This window comes from Hydra vulgaris, chromosome 03, assembly GCF_038396675.1.
Source record: "Hydra vulgaris chromosome 03, alternate assembly HydraT2T_AEP".
Taxonomy (NCBI): Eukaryota; Metazoa; Cnidaria; class Hydrozoa; order Anthoathecata; family Hydridae; genus Hydra; species Hydra vulgaris.
Genome location: NC_088922.1, coordinates 55,893,505 through 55,917,214, shown reverse-complemented (window position 1 = coordinate 55,917,214; position 23,710 = coordinate 55,893,505). Strand labels below are relative to the sequence as shown.

Here is a 23,710-nt window from a genome sequence, read left to right as displayed (position 1 = left end):
TTTCTTACACTTTAGATTGGTCAACAAAATTCGAATGAAGTATCTATGACAGCATTAGAGTTTTTTGAAGACTCTACTATGTTTTATTTTATTTTAAAAGGGTTTTTAATAGGGTATATTGCCATTTGATTGTTTTTGGTTTATTTGTGCTGGAAGTACCTATGTGGTTTAAATCGTTGACATATTGCATGTTCTTAGGGGAAAATTTATAAGTATTTTCTGTTTGCACACTTTAGTTGTTTTAGTTTTGTTTCTAGCGTTTTTATTTTAATTTTAATTGATTGTGCACAGTTTTTTCTACCATTGGTATGGTAAGTGATTTATTTAATTATTTTTTCTTATATTGTGCAGTAGATCAACACTTTTCATATCATCAAAAAAATATTAGTGCTTTACAAATTTGGGTATGGTTGGGTTTTGGCTATTTGTAATAAGTCCTTTTTACTGCAGTATGGAATAGGCGTAAGTCGCGGGGTAAAGCATAAGTGGCGATGACGATTGTCTGACGGGATAAACTAGTTATAAGTGCTGATCCTGATCGAAATGCCAGTAATAATAGACGCGACTCTGAGGAGATGTTTATTACTTAATCACTACACAAATTATGTTTACATATTGGCATTCATATTTTTTTTCCATTCTGAGGCCTTTCATTGTTGTATGCATACTTTTTATTTTTTAATGTATTTTTTGTTTTATTTATTTTTTGTTTGGTGATATATTTTTTGTTTATCTTAGTTCATATTAGTATTTACATAACAATTTATTTTTTAATATTATTGTTAGTACTGTTTAGGTGCATTTTCTGCCTTATTTATATTTTAAATATTCCTTTATTAATCTTTATTTTTGTCTTGACAACTGTCAAAATATGCTTTGTTTGAAAAATAATTCTCCTTTATTCTAATATACTTCATTTCTTCCCTCAGGCGTTCACTGCTCGTGTGTGACCATCCGGCAAATTTTATATATGTCAGAATTATATATATGCCAAAGTTTATAGATAATAGCAGCAGAGTTTATATTCTGGAGCATTTTCCACCCTTAGGTGGCATCGATCATGGTCATCTTATTTTGAAATTTATATTTGGATATGAAAATAGGTTTAATTTAATAATATCACAACAAACAATAAGGAAGAACAAATTTTCATGGAAAAAGGGAAACTATAAGCGCTAAATTTGTATTATCATAACATAAACTGGGTACAAGAACTTGAAGGGCTTGGTGTTAATGAATGTTATGAAAAATGGCTTAGAAAATATGAAATAGGGTGTGAAAAATATATTCCAACAATGAATTTAGATAAAAACTTTTTTCAATACAAAAATAACTCACTGTGGATGACAAGTGAACTTAAAAGTATGTGTAAAGAAAAATAAAAAAGTTGGTTTAGAAACAGAAATTCAGGTTTTAAAAGTATTTTAGAACTCAATAAGTATAAAAAATTAAATAAAAATACAAAAAAACTTGTCAAAAAAAGTATTCACAATTTTGAAAGAAACTTGGCACTTAATTCAAAACACAATCCTAAAATTGTCTATGCATATCCAAATAACAAAACAAGATTTAAAGACTCTATCAAAGCAATAAATCTACGTAATGGTATTATAACTACTGATAATCAAGAGATAGGAAACACACTTAATGAATTTTTTGCATCTGTTTTTATACAAGATGATTCATCAGAAGAAGTTTTAGGCAACAATCTTTTAAAAAAATGTCCTGATCCATATTTTAGTATTCCTATTATTCAGAAATATTTGAGTAATTTAAACATGTACAAATCAGTAAGTCCTGACAATGTTCACCAAAAGTTTTAAGGGAATGTTCAGAATTTTTGTCGAGTTGTTTAGCATTAATACTTCATAAATCTTTTAGTACAGGAGCTATTCCAAAGTTATGGTCATGTGCAAACGTTGTTCCGTTATTCAAAAAGGGTAATAAACTAGATCCAACAAATTATAGACCGGTTTCATTAACATCAATCATTGGTAAAATTATGGAGTGAGTTATTCGAGATTGTATGATGGTGTTTCTCATAAAAAACAATTTAATTTCTAAAGAGCAACATGGTTTTGTTAACAACAAAAGTTATATAGTAAACCTGTTTACTATATAACTTTTGTTGTTAACAAAAACATTAGATTTGACCACGCAAGCGTATGAAGAGGATATTTCAGTTGATGTTTTGTTTTTAGATTTCAAAAAAGCATTTGATTCAGTCTCTCACAGGAAATTACTGAAAAAATTATTTAGACTTTGATTTGGGTCATCTTTGTTAAATTGGTGTAAATCATTTTTGTCAGATCGAACTCAGAGGGTGGTGATAGGAGAATGTATTTCAAGTTGGAAGATGGTTGCTAGTGGAGTACCACAAGGTTCAGTACTCGGACCTCTTTTATTTGTTATCTTCATTAATTGCCTATGTAGAGAGATTATTTATGTCACTAAATTATATGCAGACAATACCAAAGTTATTTCAATCAATCATTATTATGATGATAATAAATTATTACAAGAGGACATTAACATGTTAGTAAAATAAATGAATCAAAATGTAAAGTCATGTATATTGGTAAAAAGAATTCTAGATATGAATATAAACTGAGCCACTCTGTTTTAACAAAAACAAGAATAGGAAAAGATCTTGGGATTTTCATTTCAAATAATCTAGAGAGGAAATATCATATTAATTCAGCTATAGGCAAAGCAAACAGAAAATTAGGCATGATCAAAGTCTCTTTTGAGTATTCAGATGAATTTTCATTAAAGTTACTATACAAATTGTTAGTACGTCCTCATTTAGGGTACAGAGCAACATTTTGGAGTCCATTTTGGAAGAAGGACATTGTCAATATTGAATTCGTGCAACACAGGGTTACAAGAATCAAATCTTTAAGGGGGAAATCATATGAAGAAAGATTAAAGATACTTGAACTGCCAATTTTGCATGATAGAAAAAGGAGAGATGATCTGATTCAAATGTATAAGATCTCAAAAGATATTGTTAATTTTCACCACCCTCCATTAAATTTACAATTAAAGTAACAATTGTACAATACGCAGACAATTTACCAATTCAAGAATTCGTTACCATTTCTTCACAAGCAGAGTTACAAACAATTGGAATTCTCTTCCTCATTGGATAATAGATAAAGATAACTTAATCCTTTTTAAAAACAGCATTGATAAATATTTTGGTTTCTGAACACTATATTTTAATCGGCTGTCATAGTCTTAATTCTACATAATTAAGACTCAACACACCTCAAGTGTGTACAGCATCTTTTCTATTCTATTCTAAAAAAAAAAAAATTTATTTGCTATTCTCCTCAAGGCGCGACAAATCGACAAACACGCAAATATTTGTTAAAAAAAAAGAAAAACAAATGTCATGTTTCCTTACTTTCACTCAAGCAAACGTTGGCGTTCGCTTAAAATTTTTAAAAACAAATGCATAACTTCAGCAATTTTTTTTCCAAATAGTTATGCGATTGATAGTTTTTTTATGTATGACATAAAAAATATATTTATTATAAAAAAACAATAAGGTAATAAAGTTTAAAATGCATTTTCAACGACTTTAAAAGAAACCATGCTAATACTTTCTTCAATAGCGTTACTTTTAAGTTTAATAATTAAGTACGCAACTGAAAAAAGTAATTGTGTTTTAGCACAGTTTTTACATGCGTTTACAAAAGCATGGGAAATTTTAGTTAAAGTGAATGAATTTGCAATTACTTTAAAAGAAACCATGTTAAAACATTGCTTTTTTTCCTTTTTTACTGTGCGTTTAACAACACCAATAATATGATATTTTATTATTAAATACTTAATATTTTAAATATATTAATATCACATTAAGTATTAATAACTTAACATAATAACTCATTAAATACTTAATATTATATTATTATTTTTAAATATTAAAAAAAAAAAAATGTCAACTTTCATTTTAATTTTAGTTCCCTTTTATTAACCATTTCTTCAAGTTAATACGTTTTTTTATAATTAAACAAAATTTAACAAACTAAATTGAAAAAAAATTCACTATTTTGTATTAATGGATAACAGTTTACAGTCATAAGTAACAGGTCATAAATACAGTCATAAATAACAGGTTACAGTCATAAGGTTATTGCATATTAGTTATCATTAAGTTGTGCGCACTTTGCAAATGCGTGAAAAATTGTTTTGAATTAATAAAAAATTGATAAAATTCAATAAGCATCTTTGATATATCTGATTATTATATATCTTATTAACTAGAAAAAAGAGTTATTTGAAAATAAAACTCCCTTATAATTTAATAAAAAATTAATTGAATAAAAAAAAATTGAAAGAATTGAAAATAAAACTGGCTTATTTGTGGCCGACAACAAAGGTTTCGAAGTGGAACTATTTCTAAAAAAAAGTTTATTTTCCTTAGCCGATCACCTCTAATAAATTTTTATATATTTTAATTGGTATAGAATTCTCAACATTTTATGAAAGCTTATTTTATTCTTTAGACTAACAACTTTCATACAAAATACCTAAAAGTTTAATTTACAGTTTTAATAGGCAAATATTTGATAAAGTTGTTGCACGTGCAACGTAAGTTAAAAATGGAATTGCCTATATATATATTATTGCTGAACTTATTAGTTCAGCAATAATATGTAAGATTAATTTTGTAATGCAATTCAAATGCAAATTTGTATAGCATTATGGAATCAGTTTATAAAGACCCGTTTATTTTGGGATCCAATCAGCTAGTATTAACATTAATATTAACAAGTATTAAAAAAGATACATATATGATCTGTAATTTTAAGACAGATACAAACCTTTGTTAGCTTTATTATTAGCTTCACATTCTTTCTAATAGGTTTATTAGCTTCACATTCTTTCTAATAGGTTTATTAGCTTCACATTCTTTCTAATAGGTTTATTAGCTTCACATTCTTTCTAATAGGTTTATTAGCTTCACATTTTTTCTAATAAAAATCAATAATAAAAGTCAGTTCAAAAAACAACTGCTAAAAAAAAAGGTAACAAAGTTAATACCAAAAAATCTTTCTTTACAAGCTCTACAAACAATGTTTAACTAACTTATAGCTCCTAAATAATCTTTACAAGCTCCTTACAGATAAAATGTGAACCATTCAAGATAAAAAGAATCAAAAAATTAGCTTGGTCTAACAGCTCTAACTTTCTTGATTGACAAAGCTTCCTTGAAAGCTCATATCTGAAAAAGATCAACAAAAATAAAACTCAGAATAAAAATTTAGTTTTTTTTTTTTTTTTTTTTGAAAAATATCTGCTGGTACTGTCTCTATGTCTTCAATAAAATAATGCTAGATTTTTTTTTTTTTTTTGTATAAAATGTTATTTTAGGGGTTGCTTAAGACCCTTTAACATTTAATTGGTACCTAAAATTATTATATAAAGTTTTTCATGTTGGGTCTCAAATAAAGCAATGGTATAAAAAAAATTTGAAAAATAATCATCATTTTATAAAAAAATTATTATTTTAGATTTTACTGAAAATAGAAAATGACGTTTTTTAACTAAAAATAAATAAATTTTTACGAGATTTTTTTATTATAGTTTTTTTTTTCAATGTTTTTTATAAAATAATTATTTTTAAAATTTTTATTTAATTTTACCTCATTTGATACCCAACACTTTTAAAAAAAATTTTTAAAAATAATATTAGCGACCTGTTAAATCTTACTTTATCATATAATACATATTAAGGGGGTATTAACAGATATTTTTCAAAATTGTATGTATGTGTTTTTTTTTCTCTTTGCAGCCATACCTCCCTTCATAATGAACTATATGGAATCTCGAACATTTATGAAGGTATTCTTTTATTTGATTTGTATTAAAATAGATATTCACAATTGTTGTTATTTGTTTTAATTTTGCTTTTAACTTACAAATTCATTTCCAACTCCAACAAGGTTGTAAGCAACAACTATTTTTGTTGGAAATCAGGAGAGAAGAAAGCAAAGGAGTGGATTGAGTTAAAAGAAGACAAAAAAAACAGGTTGACAGAAGACTTACAAAACTGTAAACTGAGTTTAAAGAGGTAGATAATAGAATCAGTCATAAGAAAATTACATGCCTGCTGATAAACTTTGTATTGAACTTCTATTGTCTAAATTATATAATTCATCAGCAAATAGTTACCTTAGAAAAAAGATTATCAGGGAAATTATTTATACAGCTGAGAACCAACATAGAACCTAGGATAAGACCTTGTAGCACCAGTAGTTACTGGAGATGAAAAGTTATCCATTAAAAACGAGTTATATATAATAATGCAATAAGAAAAAAAGGATTCAATAACTTTAAAAACTTTTCCAGATACACCATATGAAGAGAGCATATAGAGTTGCTATTTTTTAGCAAGCAGTAAAACAAGATTCAAATAAGTACTTGTTAAATAACTTAAAAAGTAATTGAGAGAATTCTGGAGAACACTTTTGTTAGGAATGTTGCCCTGACCACAAGATATCACTTTTGTAAGGAATGTGTCAACCACAACCACTTTGTCTTAGCCTTGGGAGAGCTTGTAAGTTTAGAATCATATACGAGAACTGGACTTTAACACTTATCTTTTTCAATGACGCTATTAAAAATTTTCACTATTAAAAGTCTTAATAACCTAATTAAAAAAATAACCTAGGAATAAAAAAAGTATTTCATAAACTTTATGTATTTCATTCTCAAATTTCTGTAATAAATTAAAAAATGTAATAATCAGAAAATAATAAAACTTAGCATTAGACAACAGTTTTTGTATCATTTTCTATTTTGTATCATTTTCAATAAGAAAACCAGTGAAGTAGAATGAGGCTCCCTAGTCAAAAAGTCTTACAGAATACTCTATAAAAAGGATATACTACATTCCTATACGATATTGGAACAGAATTTTCTATAGGATAACACAATTAAATACAATCAATAGGAATTTCTTTAGGATAGGGTTTCTATACAATCCTGTTCCAAAATCTTATAGGAGTTTTATCCTATAAGATACCGATATCAAAGTCTTATAGGTATGGACGTACAGGAATCCTGCAAAATCCTGTTTAAAAATCTTATAGGAGTCCTATCCTATAAGACACCGTATATAAAAGTCCTATAGATATGGACGTACAGGAATCCTATTCAATCCTGTTACAAAACCTTATTGGAGTTTGTCCTATAAAACACTGAATCAGCAATATCCTATATTTTTATATGTACAGAAATCCTACTCAATTGAGTAGGATTGTTGTACATATAAAAATATAGTTTTATATATATAACAATCCTACTTATTTGAGTAAGAATTCTGTACATATAAAACTATAGGAAATTATTCATTAGGTGTCTTTGGGATAAAAATTCCTTAAAAAAGATAAAACAAGATTTTTCGAAACAAAATTGAATAGGATTCCTGTACATATAAAACTATAAGGTATTGTTCATTCAGTGTCTTACAAGACATCAAATGAACAAAATATATTATAGGTTTATATGTACAGTAATCCTATTCAATCCTGTTTGAAATTTTATCGGATTGCCCTTTGCAGTTGTTAAAGAATATTTGAAAGGAATATCCTCTAGGGTATTCCTACATAATTTAAAACAGGTGTGTATATAATATTGGTAAATCTTGGGCATTATCTTTTAGTTTAATTTAATAAAAACCAAGGAATTAAATTCACAAGAAAGAAAAAAAAAGAAGAATAACAGGATATTAAGTCAGCAAGTTATTGTTATTAATTATATCAATTGTTATTATTATTATTGTTCTCTATCAACAATAGTTTTCTTAAAAACATCAATGCTTCGTTTTATAAATTTGCTTTCATCTTTTTGCAGTATTTTCTTTACTGAACATAATTTTCCCTTGGAAATTGCTTAGCTAAGAAGTCTGAAAACAAAAATATAAACAAACTAATAATTATATATTATATTCATTATACAAAACAAGGGGAAATAGTGGTGCAAAATAAAGTATTAAAATATCAACTGACAGCTTGCCAGCTGCTTCCTTAACTAATTTGGCATACTAATCTGCAGTCAATTTAGTAATTTGTCCTATGTCCACCTAAAAAAAAAACAATATTAAATGATTTTAATTTAAAATAATAAAAATACACTCATTTAAATAATAAAAGATAATAAAATAAGCATATGTCTTTTTTTATCATACTTTGATATTAAAGCATTTCATTTTTTTAAGATAACAATTAATGATAAAAATAGATAGTTACTATATACTTTCTTAAATTATTTTTCAAAAGTTATGAGCTTGTAAAATCAATGTTAACTTATAAATAACATTACACAAAATATGTACTATTATTTCGGTCTCAGGCGTGTTTGTTACAGGAGAAAAATGTGTTTTTGACATTGTAGAAGATTGGCACTGAACAATAAATATTGTCTGTGAACTACTAGATTTATCAGAATTTAAAAAGTCGAGATCTTCATTTTTTAAAGGAATAGTTTGAGTATCCAAACATAGATTTAAAAGAGATAGTGGTAATCAATTTTTTTCTTTTAATTGGTTAACATTTTCAACTTTATTTGGTTAATTTTTTTACTTTAATTTACACTTTAATTGGTTAACATTTTCAATAAGTTTTAGGACATCTACAACATGGTGAAAGTATTTATTATATATATATGGCCCACTTAAAAATGATGCACCTGAAACTCAGTAAATGATGAAGATTTTTGTTTTACTTAAAAGTTTAGTATTTAAAAGACATAGTCATTTTCATAGGCTAAATAATTATATTAGACCTAATCCTGTTTTCAAGGTTTACTGCTTAACAAAAACAGTAAGCAAAATGGTTGATAAATAAATAATAACTGAATTTCAGGTGCGTCATTTATATATATATATATATATATATATATATATATATATATATATATATATATATATATATATATATATATATACTATATATATATATATATATATATATATATATATATATATATATATATATATATATATATATATATATATATATATATATATATATATATATATATATATATATATATATATATATACAGGTACCGAAAAAAGTTTAGAACCACTTAACAATTTTGCGTAATTTCATTATTTTTTCAATGTATGAAACTAATATTGAACTTTGATGATAAATGATATATATATATAAATGACATGCTTTAATAAAAAACCTAAAGGAATTTTACAATGCATTCAATTGCATACACATTAAGCGATCAATAAACCAACACACACAAATTGAGTAATTTTATGTCAAAGGATATTTAACAATACCATCACATAAACTAATAAATCTATATACCGTAAAAAAAACTATAGAGTGCAATAATTTTACATTTTCTGTTTGGTTTCCATTTCCAGTATAATTTATAATACCATACTTAAGTTTGTTTATTTTTAAGTTATATCTAAAATAAATTTTCATCCCTTCTGAACCCTGAAAAAAATATTGATTGAACAGCACCACTTATGTTACTTTTAAATACAATATACATACATACATAAATACATACATAAATACATGCATACATACATTCATACATACATACATACATACATACATACATACATACATACATACATACATACATACATACATACATACATACATAAAAAGTTCAAAGCAATCTTTTTATAAAAAGTATAAAAAACGATCCCTATTATTTCATATGTTTTCTTTATTTAGTTTTTAGTTTTTTTTTTAGTTTTAAACTTTGAAATGCCAAAAAAATTTTAATAAAAAAAAAGTTCTAACAATAGTTCTTTCCCATTTCTGTGGGCACAGACTGTAAGACATTTATGCGACATCTTAAAAGCATCACAAGTTCGTAAGACGTCTAACGAATGTTCTGTATGCACTGGGATGAGGTTTGGAAATATGCAAAAAGTTATATGGTATTTCATTATTTAAAAAACATCTTTATTTAACACCAATATGAAATTTTTGTTCGCTTTTTTGTATTCTACAATAAGGTAGTTTTTACATTTTCGTTTTAAACTTGAAAACAAAGATTGAAACATAATATTAGTAAAAGTCATTTGTTTCAAAAATTTAAAAACTTTTTAAATAGATAATGAAACAGTTTTTATTTGGAAAGTTCCATTTTTAGAGAACTTTTATGTATTGATTTACAAATTATTATAACACCTAAACCAGGGTATGATCTTTATATGTTATATACTTGTAGCCTGCTACAAGTATATATTTTATAGCATTCATTGTATAGCATTTTATGTTATTTATGTTATATAACGTAAATTGTTTTGGCAAGCTGGTTAACAGAAATATATACAAATATTTTCTTGTATACACGTATAAAAATTAAATTTTTTTTTTTAACTTTATTATCTCAAACCAAAATTCAGCAAAAGAATTCAAGTTTCATCCGAGAATGTTTTTATTTTTGGTGGTCAAAAATAAAAACATTCTGGGATGAAACTTGAATTCTGAAAAAATATTCTTTTTTCAGCGAATGCCTTGGTTAGCTAGCCCTGTTCAAATTGGTCTTGTTGGAATTATGTATGGATAATTATTTAGAACTATTTTTTATTTTTAACTTATTTTACTGATGTTTAACCAAATCCCAAAACATGTAACAATGTTTATTATTTTGTTTAAATAAGATATTTTCTATATAAACCTAATAAATAGTATATTATTTTTTTTAACAGATTATGTTTTGCTACTCCGATGTGTTGCGCAATTTTCCCTCAAATTAGGTAAGTGTTAAATGTTTTTTTGTTTACAATTATTGAAAAGTTTATAAAAAAAAAACTATTGATTTGTTATTTTTAGTTTTACGCATTTGTTTTCTTTGGTTTTCTCTGTTATTGTCTTGTTTGCTTTTTTTACTGAACTATTTTAAAGTTTTTATCGGTAATATCAGATTATTTAAAAAATTAAAGTATTTTATTTAAAATGCTTTGATAAAAATTATAAGAATTATAGAAATGCTAAAGTGGGCAAAACTACATAAAAAATAGACCATCAATGGCTGTAAACATGGACTGGCGTGTCAAAGCTTTAAACCTTTGGTTTTAAGAGCAGATTGTTTGTCTGAAAAAAAATTGTTGAATGTAAGATAAAATAGTTTGTATTATCGACTGTAAAACATGGTGATGTAGTGTTAAGGTGTGAGGTTGTTTTGGTTAAATGCCACATGTGACATTGTAAAAATAGAAAGATTAATGACAAAAGTAGTTTACTTGGACACTTAAAAAGTCATGCTGTACCTTTGGAAACTTGGGTTAATGGGAAGCCATTTATTTTTTAGAAGGAAATGACTTTAAGCTCATGTCCAAGACATATAAAATATATATATATATATTTTATTTTATGGATTAATTTTTTATGGATTAAATATGGATTACTTTTTTTAATATGGAAAAATTTATTTTTTAACAAATAGAAATTAATCCATAAAAAGAAGTTATATATATATATATATATATATATATATATATATATATATATATATATATATATATATATATATATATATATATATATATATATATATGTGTGTGTGTGTGTGTGTGTGTGTATATATATATATATCTATATATATATGTGTGTGTATATATATATATATATATATCTATATATATATATATATCTATATATATATATATATATATCTATATATATATATATATCTATATATATATATATATATATATATATATATATATATATATATATATATATATATATATATATATATATGTATATATATATATATGTATATATATATATATGTGTATATGTATATATGTATATTTTAAAAAAAAACTTCTATATATATATATATATATATATATGTATATAAATATATATACATATTACACTACTATATTACACAGCAATGTATGTTACATTTTAGAGACCGGTTCTAAGGGGCTTATTTACGCAACAAAAAAATGACAGTTGTTAACCATAATATTCAGCAAAGCTGAATATTATGGTTAACAAGTGTGTTGCATATGGTTGTAAAACTGGATACAACAGTTCTTTGGAAGATATAAAAGTTACTTCTTTTCATTTTCCATTGAAAAATCAACAGTTGCTAAATTTGTGGGTTCGTTTTGTAAACCGTAGTAATTGGGTGCCTTCACCAAATTCTGTCTTATGTGAAAAGCATTTTAATGAAAAGTACATTATTTGAGGTATAATATGCAAGTTAAATTGGAATTTAAACCCTATACCTAAAATTTTCTCAAGCAAATTCTTAACACGGTCTTCCACACTACCATCACCTATTGCTTTAAGAAGACCACCTAAAACTCATATTTTTTTAAGCAGATGAACTTTTTTTTCTGAAAATGATTAAATAACTGAGTGGAACAACTTAAACAGTAAACATTCACCAGAAGGTTTTCAATTTAAAAAACATCTCAATTGTGTTATTTATTACAATTTAATATTTGATCATTTAACATATTTTTCTTTGGTTCTTGAATCAATAAAAATTGATCATTGTTTATGTGAAGCTTTGCAATACATAGGAAATAATGTTCCACTTCCTCCATGGTTATCTAAGGGTCATAATGGCAAGTTTTTTTTTAAACATCTTTGCTTCCAACAAGGCTGCAAGCAACCACTAATTCGTCAAGGCTGCAAGCAACCACTAATTCGTCTAGTTTTTGGAGCACTTAGGAACAGTCACAGAAAAAGGATGACACTTAATTGAATGATGAGTAACACGAGAATAAATTATAGTAGATGGCACAAGAGACGCTAGCTCTTTAGAGCAGTGCCCATTATAGTATTTGTAGAAAAGAGAAAGAGAAGCAACTTTACGACGATGTGATAATGGTTGGAGGTTGGCTGCAAGAGCAGGTCCAACTATGTTTACAACGCGTTTTTGCACCTTGTCTAAAAGAGAAAGGGCATCATTAAAGGATCCGCCCCAGATATGGCAACAATATTCCATACAAGGCCGAATTTGAGATTTATAGAAATAGAGAATAGAATCCGAAGTAAGAAAGTGACGAGCTCGATAAAGAGATGCAACCTTAGCAGATGCTAATTTAACAACTGATTTGATATATGGTTTCCAAGAAAGATCGGAAGTAGGAGTTAATCCTAGAAGATGAAGAGTAGATGACTCATTGAGTACATCACCATTCATGAATATTTGGTAATCAGTCAATTTTATTTATTTATCATCCTGATAGTTTTTAAAGATTAAAATATACTTATTTCATGATAGTGTTCACATTGTTAAAAATATCAGAAATAATTACATTGAAAAAAATTTGTATTTCCATCGTTTACCTATAATATGAAAGATAATGTCTATAATTGTCCATCTGGTTATATTACTTGGGAGGATTTTCATTTACTATATTCTAAAGATGAACAACTTCAAGGTAATTTGAAAAAAGCTCCAAAAATTACATATCAAAGTTTTCACCCTGGTAATAAAAAGCAAAATGTTTCCCTTGCACTGTCGATTTTCGATGAAACAACAATTGCAAGTTTTAAAAGTTATTTTCTAGAGCAAAATGACATTTCTGGTTTTTTAAGCATTTTTCAAAAATGGTGGACTGTTTCAAATTCAAAACAACAATTTAGTCCTAATTAACTTAATAATGCAATTATTTTTTATGATGGTAAAATCACATTTTTTAGGCAACCAGGTGATTGGATTGAACTTTGGAAGAAATCTCCAATTTTTACTTTATCAAAACAAACATCTGCTCTTATCACAACTCTGCGTTCTCAAGCAATGCTTGTAGACAAGCTTATCAAAGAAAGATCATTGTATGTGCTTACTTCACGACTTCAAAGTGACCCTATAGAGCGTCGATTTTCTCAATATCGACAGATGAGTGATGGGAGATTTCTAATAAGTTTACTAGAAGTTCAACATTAAGGTTTTATTTTAGCATGACGGACTTTAATTGAGGAGAATGTAAATTTTTGGGATAAAGGTTTAAAGAACAATTATGATAACCCAATTAATGGTGAATTTCTAATAACATTAGATTTAAACTCAAATGAGATATCAGAACTAACTTTATTACCTGAAACAGAAGAAATTACAACAACAATTGCTGGTTATATAGAAAAAAAACTAATAAAAATAAGCAAACGTAGCGATTGCAAGTCTATGCTTGGTTCAGATGCAAGCAATATAAGTATTTGTCCATATCTACAAATACTTTCACGTGGTGGTCTTACTGTGCCTTCGCTTTCACTTAAGGATTTCACATGTGGATATTTTGCAGTTTTCACATTTGGATCTTCTGCAGTAGATAATCTTTCAAATTTAATAACTAAACAAGGTACTAATGTCAAAGATTTACCAAGCTTTGTTTTCACAAAACAGTTTCCAACAGTTTACTTTACTTGCGATTTACACAAAGAATGAGGGTTTAAATTTGCTTCTAAAATTATAAATAATGTCTTTTTTAACAATAAGCAGAAAATAATCAGTGCCACTGTACGAAAAGATGCTGTTAAAAGTTTTAAAAGTAGACAGAGAAAAATAATACTTAAAAAATTTTTTTTCCGTAAATTTCAAGTGTTGTCAATTTAAATGTGTAATGTACAAATATATAAAAATACATATTATAGATGTAAATATATATATATATATATATATATATATATATATATATATATATATATATATATATATATATATATATATATATATATATATATATATATATATATATATATAATATACACAGATATATATGTTTATAAATACACAAATCGCTAGTATGAAAGCACAAAACGCCAGTTTTTTTGTGAATACTTTTTTATTCATAATATTTCTACTCTATTTTATCTATATTTAATCTAGATGAGATATAATATGTTTTCTCTATAGTTGCGCGGCCATCTTTTTTTATAAGTAGGCCTCTTAGAATCGGCCTCTAAAATGTAACATACACGACCGTGTAATATAGTAGGCCATGTTGTCTCGTTTGTTTTCTTTTTTTTTTCTTTTTTTTTATGCGTTCTTTCTTTGTTATAGTTCTTTAACCGTTAATGATTTGGAACTTCCACTTCAAGAATCGATTGCTAAAAATTGGAAAGGCGTCGATAAAGTGTACTTTAATAAGGGTTTATAAACATTTTTATGATCATTTTTGCGGATAGAATTTTTTAATAGATTATTTAATTCTTTTGGTTTTGTTTCATTTTTTCATTTTACATCTTTTTTTATACTATTTTTAGAAATAGTTGTAATCAAAAAGTTAGGTTATAAATACATTACATATAATTCACATTATTTCTGCTAGAAACTCGTCAAATAGTATATTACTTGTCGGGTTGATATGATTGGTAGCACATAAGTTACTTTTAGTCACCTGTAATTGTGACAACATCCATAACATGTACTAAATGCTAACATGAAATTGTTGGACGTAACTTCCATGTAATACAAACTAATTTGAATAGTATAACTTACGTTAACAACAAGTGTTATTTTGTTAACAACAAGTGTTATTATATTAACAACAAGTGTTATTATGTTAACAACAAGTGGTATTATGTTAACAACAAGTGTTATTATGTTAACAACAAGTGTTATTTTGTTAACAACAAGTGTTATTTTGTTAACAACAAGTGTTATTATGTTAACAACAAGTGTTATTATGTTAACAACAAGTGTTATTTTGTTGTTAATTACAAACAAAGTTGATTTAAAGCAATATTGTCTTAAAATTAAATTTTTACTGAACACATACAACCCAGCTCCTCAATTTGATGGTCATAATTTTTGAACGCTAAAAGATTACTGTATAAAATTTAAAATTTATCGATAAATTTATTTGAATTTAGTAAATAAAATATTTCATAAACTCACGTTTGTTATTTGTGTTTATCTTTTGTTTTTAATAACAAATTAAAGTGATGCGTCAAACCTTCAATATATTAACGATAAATTATATTTATCAGGGAAGATAAAAAAGAGTTAGGGATCAACAATCTCTCTCCTTCTATCATTAAAATTTGTAAAACGGGAGCGATTTATCCTGCAAGATTTCTAGGGAAATCTGTATATCATTTTAAATGCAAATTTAAACTCAATTAACCAACCGTATTAATGTAACTTAATTTAATCTGAATTGACACATCCCGAATTTCAATGATGTAATGTTATGGCTATCTGAAATCGAGGCGAACCATGACAAAATATAAATTTTCAAAGTAAAACATTTTAACATTTTTTGTTTTTTATTTGCTACAAAAATGTTTTTTGCTTAGGAACATGATGTTTTTTATTTATTGTTGTTAATCTTAATAATGTATTTTTTTCTTTATTTAAAAAAAGAATTAAAATATGGATGTAAGTCTTGGAGTTGCAGAAGAGGAGGTTTATATTGGTTCAACTAAAACTCATCCTTAACAGCTGGAGTGTAGGGGTGGTAGGGGTCAATACTGCTGTGTACCACTGTGTAAAAATGCTAGGTATGACAAACAATAAAACGAACATTGGTTTTTTTTATTTTTCCTAAAAACAACCCTCAATTGTTAAAAAAGTGGATTAGTGGATTTAATAACATTCGACAACAAGGAGGAGTAGACAATTATAATGTTGAAAAGAAGTATACCTTAGTATGTGAGTTTCATTTTAATATAAGTGATATAATCTTAAAACCTTGTTCTGGCAGAAAAACACTTCATCAAGATGCTATCCCGTCTATTTTTGTATTTAAAAAAAACATTAAAAAAGAAAGAAAAACTTCAAAAAAACGACTTAATTGCAATACATCAACAGAAGCTTTAGAAAGTGAAACTTGCAATAGTATAGAAAATGATATAAATTGTCATATCGATTGGCCCAAAGAAGTTGTTGTTTGTGAAAATTGTCAAACTCTAAAAGAGCAATTAGAGCAACTTAAAAAAGAAAACAATTTTCTTAAAAATGAAAACAATTTCCTTAAAAATGAAAACTTAAATTTAACTAAAGTAAACTCCGATATAAATGATGAAATTAAAATAAAAAATAAAAACGAGTTCAATCATGAAAATATTTCCACTGAACCAAATTTGTTCAAATCTTTAACTGGTTTAGAGGTAGACAGGTTCAATGATATATTTTTTTTAGTGGACCCAGGTGAAAACTGTGAATTTTTAAAATTTTATCATTCTCAGTCAAGTGTTAAAAAAAAACAAAAAACAACAACAGAATCAATGCAAAAAAAAGGTCCGAAACCAAAATTAAGTGCACTGGATCAGTTTTTTATGGTTCTTGTTTATTTTAAAAATGGATTTGCATTTTCTCATATTGGATGGTTGTTTAAGTTACCAAAAACAACAATATCAAGACATATAATATCCTGGATTAATTATTTGTACTTTACACTTGGTGGAATACCTATTTGGCCTTCTAGAGAACAAATTGATTTGACAATGCCTGAATGTTTTAAAAGATCTTACCCAAAAACAAGATGCATTATTGATTGCACTGAGTTGTTTTGTCAAATACCATCATCTTTAAATATTCAGAGTTCTATGTATTCAAGTTACAAAAGTCATGTTACTTACAAGGGATTATTAGGAATATCTCTTTCTGGTGCTATAATATTTATAAGTCAGTTGTATCCAAGATCAGTATCAGATAAGGAAATAGTAAGAAGAAGCGGATTTTTAAGATTTGCCGAGTACTAATTCTTTGGGTGTATAGTTTCTCTGACCAAGGACATTTTATTTCTATTAACACAAATTCATTATTCAACTCTCCATTAATTAACATATCATCAGGTGACGTTGCAAGCCATGGTAATTTAGGTTGTATAACAATCCCTGTTTCTCTACATTTTATAGAATGATTAAGTTTGTGTTTCATAATGTCTTTATAAATATCTCTAGCAATAGGTTCAAACTCATTACCATGTTGCACAGCTTTTTCAAAAAGTTTAGAATCAGATAAATTTATTTTTGTGTAAAGACAGGTATTAGACTGTCAAAGTTTTTGGCTTTAATATATACTTTATGAGCATTGCTAGAAGTAATTTTGTTTCGTTGTATTGCAAGCCATTTATCTGACAAATTTTGTAAAACTGTTTTTTTTTTCAATATCTTTTGCCTCTAAATATATAACTTTTATTCTTTCTAAATAGTTTTTCTTTTCAAAAGAAAATGTACAATTTGGAATGATGTCATTATAGTCATCATTTATTTCTTTTAAGGGTAAATACTCAAATTCAATTTCTGGTTCTTGAATAGTAGATTCATCTTTAGCTAATTTTTGTATATTAGATATTATTTTAGAATGTGGTTCCACAATTTGCAAATGCATACTAAGAGGTGAGCCTGTAGAGTATATACCACGCTTATTATTTTCTCTCTTAATAGTTGAACTCATTATAGGAGCTTTACTTATACTTTTTTCACCAGGTATGCCCCATTGTCGTTGTTTACTTGTACAAGAAATTTCAGTTGGGACTTTCTTAAGAAATTTCATAGAGTAATCAGCTAATTCTAACAACAAAGCCATTACATGGTTACAATATCCACTCAATCCTGCTGGACAAGAACAGTAAGCATACACAACATGGGACGAAATTTTTGATAGGTGTACAATAACTTCTCTTTTTTCCTTTTTCATACTCGCTTTACACAATCCTTTAACTTTAAATAAATTTTTTGCAGAATATGTTAATATTGTGTCTCATGAAACATAACGCTCCTCTTGGAATTTTCTACCTCTAAAAAGTGTTTTTTTAATTGATAATCCTTTTGATTTACCACTTAATTTACGATAATTTTGAATTTCCTTTATGGTAAATAAGGGCATTTCTTTCAAGCTTTTACCCCATTTGTTATGTAACAGATACTTTTGATTTATCTTTGTAACTTTATATGGTATAAAAACATTACTTTCTTCTAAATAATCACTTTCAGATAAGTCTTCTGACAAAACAAGAGGAATAGCTTCTTCAGTATTTAAAATATCAATTAAAGTAACAGTTGACATCTTTTTTTAAATATTGATTTTTTTAACATCTAAAATTTTTGTCATGGTTCGCCTCGATTTCAGGTAGCCGTATCATTACATCATTGGAATTCGAGATCTGTCTATTAGTTTTCTTCAAAAAAAATCAGAAAACAAGTTGATAGCCTGCAAAGTTGTGCCTACAATCAAAAAATATAATCAAATGCATCAGTATAAAGCAGTATGTGTAATTGCCGTTAACGCTGTATTAAATTCTTTATTCAAACATACATGGTATCTAGACGCAACTCTAATTCCTTTAGGATCGCTTGATGATAGTGATGCAATCAAAGAAAAGAAAACATTAGCTGCTGCAATATTATTATCTCCAAAACTAATGTAACGCTCCTTTAGAACAAAAAAAAAATAACAGAGAAAAGATATAAAAAAAAAAGTGTTAACAACCTTGAAGGTTGCTAATGTTAAATAATCAAAAGAAACCTAGCTCTTTTGGTTGATGAATTTTCCGGGGTAATGTTAGATATGATTAGAATAGAAAAACAACAAGTTGGCTGACTTAGCCACCTCAGTATTTGCACACGCTATCATCATTCATTTCTAAACTTTGCAAGCAGTCTTTATGTAAAAGACCAAGAAAAAAAAATAACCTAGTATTAAGCAAGAAAAGAATCGCAGAGGGACTACTTAGTGTACGCTCCATCGCAGAAGGACTGTTTAGTGTACGCCAAAATTGAGAAACTTGGACTTTTGTACTAATATAAAAAAAGATATATATGCTGTAAATAAATACAGTTTTGTATTGTTCAATCAATTTATAAAAAAGATAAATTATAGTAAAATGAAATCTTTCTTTTTAGAAATCGAATAATGCGTGGATATAGAGTTGTTATGTAAACTTTTACGGTATTTTAGGTCTGACTTATAATTGTACCGAAACTGCCTTAGTAACAGAAAAAAATATGTTACGGAGCAAAAGTCAGGAGCCTTTGATATAGTGCGTGGTGTCCCATATACATCAGTTATATGCATAATATACATCAATGGTATGCATAAAGCTTTATCTATAATATCGTCTATAATGTTTGATGACGATACTAACCTGTTCTTCAATCACTCTGATACAAAAGTACTGTTTGAAACCATGAATATTGAATTAGAAAGTTTTAACCTAAGCCAATAAACTGTCTTTGAATTGTGAAAAAACCAGCTTTACTCTGTTTCATAAAACAAGACAAGCTGTGAACCTTCCATTAAAGTTACCAAAATTGTTTATAAATAAAAAAGAAATACTTAAAGATCCAAAGTTTTAAGAAGTTTTACTTGATGAACATTTATCATGGAAAAACCATATAGGTCTAATAGAAACAAAAATATCCTCTGGAATAGGTGTGCTATATAAATCAAGATTTTTTCTCGATATTAAATAACGAAAAATGCTGTGCTTTAGCCTTGTTCGTAGTCATCTTTCATACGCTAATATTGTATGGGCAAGCACTCACATAACAAAATTCAAAAAAATTACAATGCTTACAAAATGATGCATGTAAGGCTATGAATTATTTAAATAAATTTGAAAATGCCATGTTATGAAAATTGCTACCGATGTTATGAAAATTGCTACCGATGTTATGAAAATAATAAAAATCCTAGATGTCGTCAAATTAAACTCTTTACAGATATTTATGCATAAGTACAAAAATAACTTACTACCAAACGTTTTTTCTGATATTTTTTCGTTTAAATTTTCTCAAAAGTATAATCTTCTGTCAAATACTAGCCCAGACTATTATTCAGGTTCAAGAAATTATAAATAGACAAATTTTTGTAAAATGACTCAAGGCGCATAATCATGGATCCTTTTCAATTTCTGACATACATCATTTCGTAACCTTTCCCGGTCTAATTTTTCTTCTCTTTGATTTCTTTTTATTATTATTATTACTTTGCAGTTTCTTAATTAAAAGCTTTAGTGTATTACGAAAACACATTTTATATGTTTTTGTTTTCTTTTTCTATGCTGTTTTATGTTTTAGGTTATTTAGAGTTTAGAATAATTTATAATTCTAACAAAAGAAAGAAATTAAAGTAAACTTTTTAGAGAACCATTTAAAATTACAAATGAAAAAAATGTTCTGAAAAAAAAAGTGAATAAAAGTAAAAGGTATAGAAAAAAAGTTATTAAACTTTTCACTTAAGAACATATTTCCAGTTTATAACTACAAAAACTTGATCAAAAACTTGATACTCCGAACAAACCTAATGAGACAGGACAACTTACAAATCGCTGTGCAAACAAAAAAGATAAATGTAAGTACATGGTCTACATTATATTATTTATATATTCGGCAACCTGCGGCTTGCTAGCGTAGTTTTTTCGATGTCAAGATGTGTCCCTTTAGCGAAGATGCGTCCCCTTGCAAGTGTGTGAAATAAAAATGTTGGTAGCACTTTAAAAGCAGAACTTTTATGAGAGTTACCAACATCTTTATTCCAAATCTTATTTCAAATCATCTACCAAATATTTATTTCAATATTATAATAATATTTGTGCATGGAGCTAAAGAGCTGCATCAACCGCAGGTTGCCGACCCCTGGTATAAACGTTTAAATAATATAGTGCAGACCAAGTAGTTACATAAATCTTTTTTTTTTGCATAGCAGACTAACTAACAACAAATTTGAAATAATAATAGTGTTACGAGTAAACATCTTGTGTGTGCTTATTTAGTTCAGTACGTGTCGGTCTTTTTAAAGCACAACACGGTTTTTAAAAAGTAGGAATATAAATAGCTTTATCAAAATACTGAAGGTTTAGCAAGTATGTAACACAGGACTACAAACGCTGCCTATTTTTCCTTTTTTTAAGTAACTAAATTTACCCGCTGCACTTGCTACACCAGGGATGGTGTAGCAAGTGCAGCGGGTAATAAAGTTCCTATATTTTTAATAGGAAAATCAAAATCACCTCGCTGCTTCAAAGAAGTTAAGCACTTACCTTGCAGAGTTTACAAATTCCTATATTTTTAATGCTGCTTTAAAGAAGTTAAGCACTTACCTTGCAGATACAGAAATTAAAATAAAAGCTGGATGGTTAGCGTACAGTTTGAAGAGTGATTACGAGAAATGGATACAAAGTTTACAAAAGAAAAGAAGAAAGTAGCGTTCATAATAAATAACTTGATTAGCACAGTACCTTTACTTACAAATTAACAGTTGATAGAAGAAGTTAAAAATGTAGCAAATAAATAAATGCTTAGGACGAGAAAGATTATGATGATGATAAAGCAATTGATCCAGTTTGCCCCAAAGTTAGTGATATTCGTGAGGCACTGCAAGTGTTGTAAAACTATATGCCCTTCAGTCTTACGGGTGAAGATTTTCAACAAAAGCTCAATGCAGTCTCAATTATATTTGGTAGAGGCGTTTCTTCAAAACAAAGAAAGAGTGACAGAAGATTTTTTAATTTATATTAATTTGCCATTAAATTCATTACATCAACAAAAAAATGTTTAAGATACGGTACGTAACATTTATAAGACCCCATCTTGAATTTGCGATACAAACATAGTGGCCATATATTAAAAGTGATATTATTGCACTTGAAAAAGTTCAACGTAATGCCACTAAATGGATACCACAAATTCGAAAACAAAATTATGAAACGAGAATTAAAATATTTGGCTTAAGCACACTGGAAAAAAGACGTAAAGGAGACGACTTAATTCAAATGTAAAAATCATTTAAAAAAACAAATATTATAGCACTAGATTGTAATACTTTTGCCTCATATCAATCCAACACAAGGAGCCATAACTTCAAAATCAGAAGAGAAATAGTTAAAAACTGCAATATTCGTCATATATATATATATATATATATATATATATATATATATATATATATATATATATATATATATATATATATATATATATATATACACTGAGACATATTCGTTTAGACGCATCAATTTTTTCCTCTTTATCTTAATTTTTTTCTATGTATTGTCAACTGATATGCATGCAAGTTATTATCAAAATAATTGTTGTGTTGTGGGCTAATAAAAACCACAAAAAAATTTTTTCTATGTGTCTTTATTAACATGAGAGTATGTTTGATATACAAAAGCACATTTTTTAATTGGAATATATCTATAGACGCAATCAGGTTAATAACGGTAATTATTGATTTTTAATCACTTTTACACAAATTAATTGATAAATTTTAGTGTAATTTGATCTTTTGCTCTGCCAGTATCATTTTTATTGCATTTTACGAAATGCCTAAAGAAAAATATTTGATAGATGCTGAAAAAATACAAATTAATTTATATCGTGGCTCAAAAATCTCACCAGCACTTTCTATACGAGAAATAGCAAGAAAAATTGGAAGATCTAACCATGTTGTACGAAACTACATTGCAAAAGGTGACAATTACGGTGTAAAAAAAACAACAAACGGCAACAAAGTATTAACAAATCGGCAAATTAATCGAATTGGCTTCGAAGCAACCAAAAATAAATTGAATGCAACACAAATAAAGGATAAATTATTATTGCCTGTCACCAATAAACATGTTGCACATATTCTACATACAACACCAAACGTAAAGTGGAAGAAACCACACAAAAAACCAATGTTAAAAAAATACCATAAAATTGCTAGATTACAGTTTGCTAAAAACCATATGCATTGGACTCATGAGTGGCAAAACGTCATATTTTCAGATGAAAAAAAGTTCAATTTAGAT

At 26.9% G+C, this 23,710-nt stretch overlaps 2 protein-coding genes across 2 annotated transcripts in view; both read left to right on the top strand.

Annotated features, from left to right (window-relative positions):
* LOC100209632 (sideroflexin-1) overlaps positions 1 to 15,169 on the top strand; it is a 44,827-nt gene extending 29,658 nt beyond the window's left edge. The window contains exons 8-11 of the mRNA XM_065793739.1: positions 5,804 to 5,853; positions 10,507 to 10,556; positions 10,709 to 10,756; positions 15,028 to 15,169. Of these exons, the coding sequence (XP_065649811.1) occupies positions 5,804 to 5,853; positions 10,507 to 10,556; positions 10,709 to 10,756; positions 15,028 to 15,124 (245 nt within the window). The 3' untranslated portion in view covers positions 15,125 to 15,169. The remainder of the gene's footprint in view (positions 1 to 5,803; positions 5,854 to 10,506; positions 10,557 to 10,708; positions 10,757 to 15,027) is intronic.
* A 1,172-nt stretch (positions 15,170 to 16,341) lies between these two features.
* Positions 16,342 to 17,672, top strand: LOC136078780 (uncharacterized). Its single transcript, XM_065794585.1, has 2 exons — positions 16,342 to 16,374; positions 16,542 to 17,672. Exons 1-2 carry the CDS (start codon positions 16,342 to 16,344, stop codon positions 17,670 to 17,672), a joined length of 1,164 nt encoding a protein of 387 aa, XP_065650657.1.
* Positions 17,673 to 23,710: the final 6,038 nt, after the last annotated feature.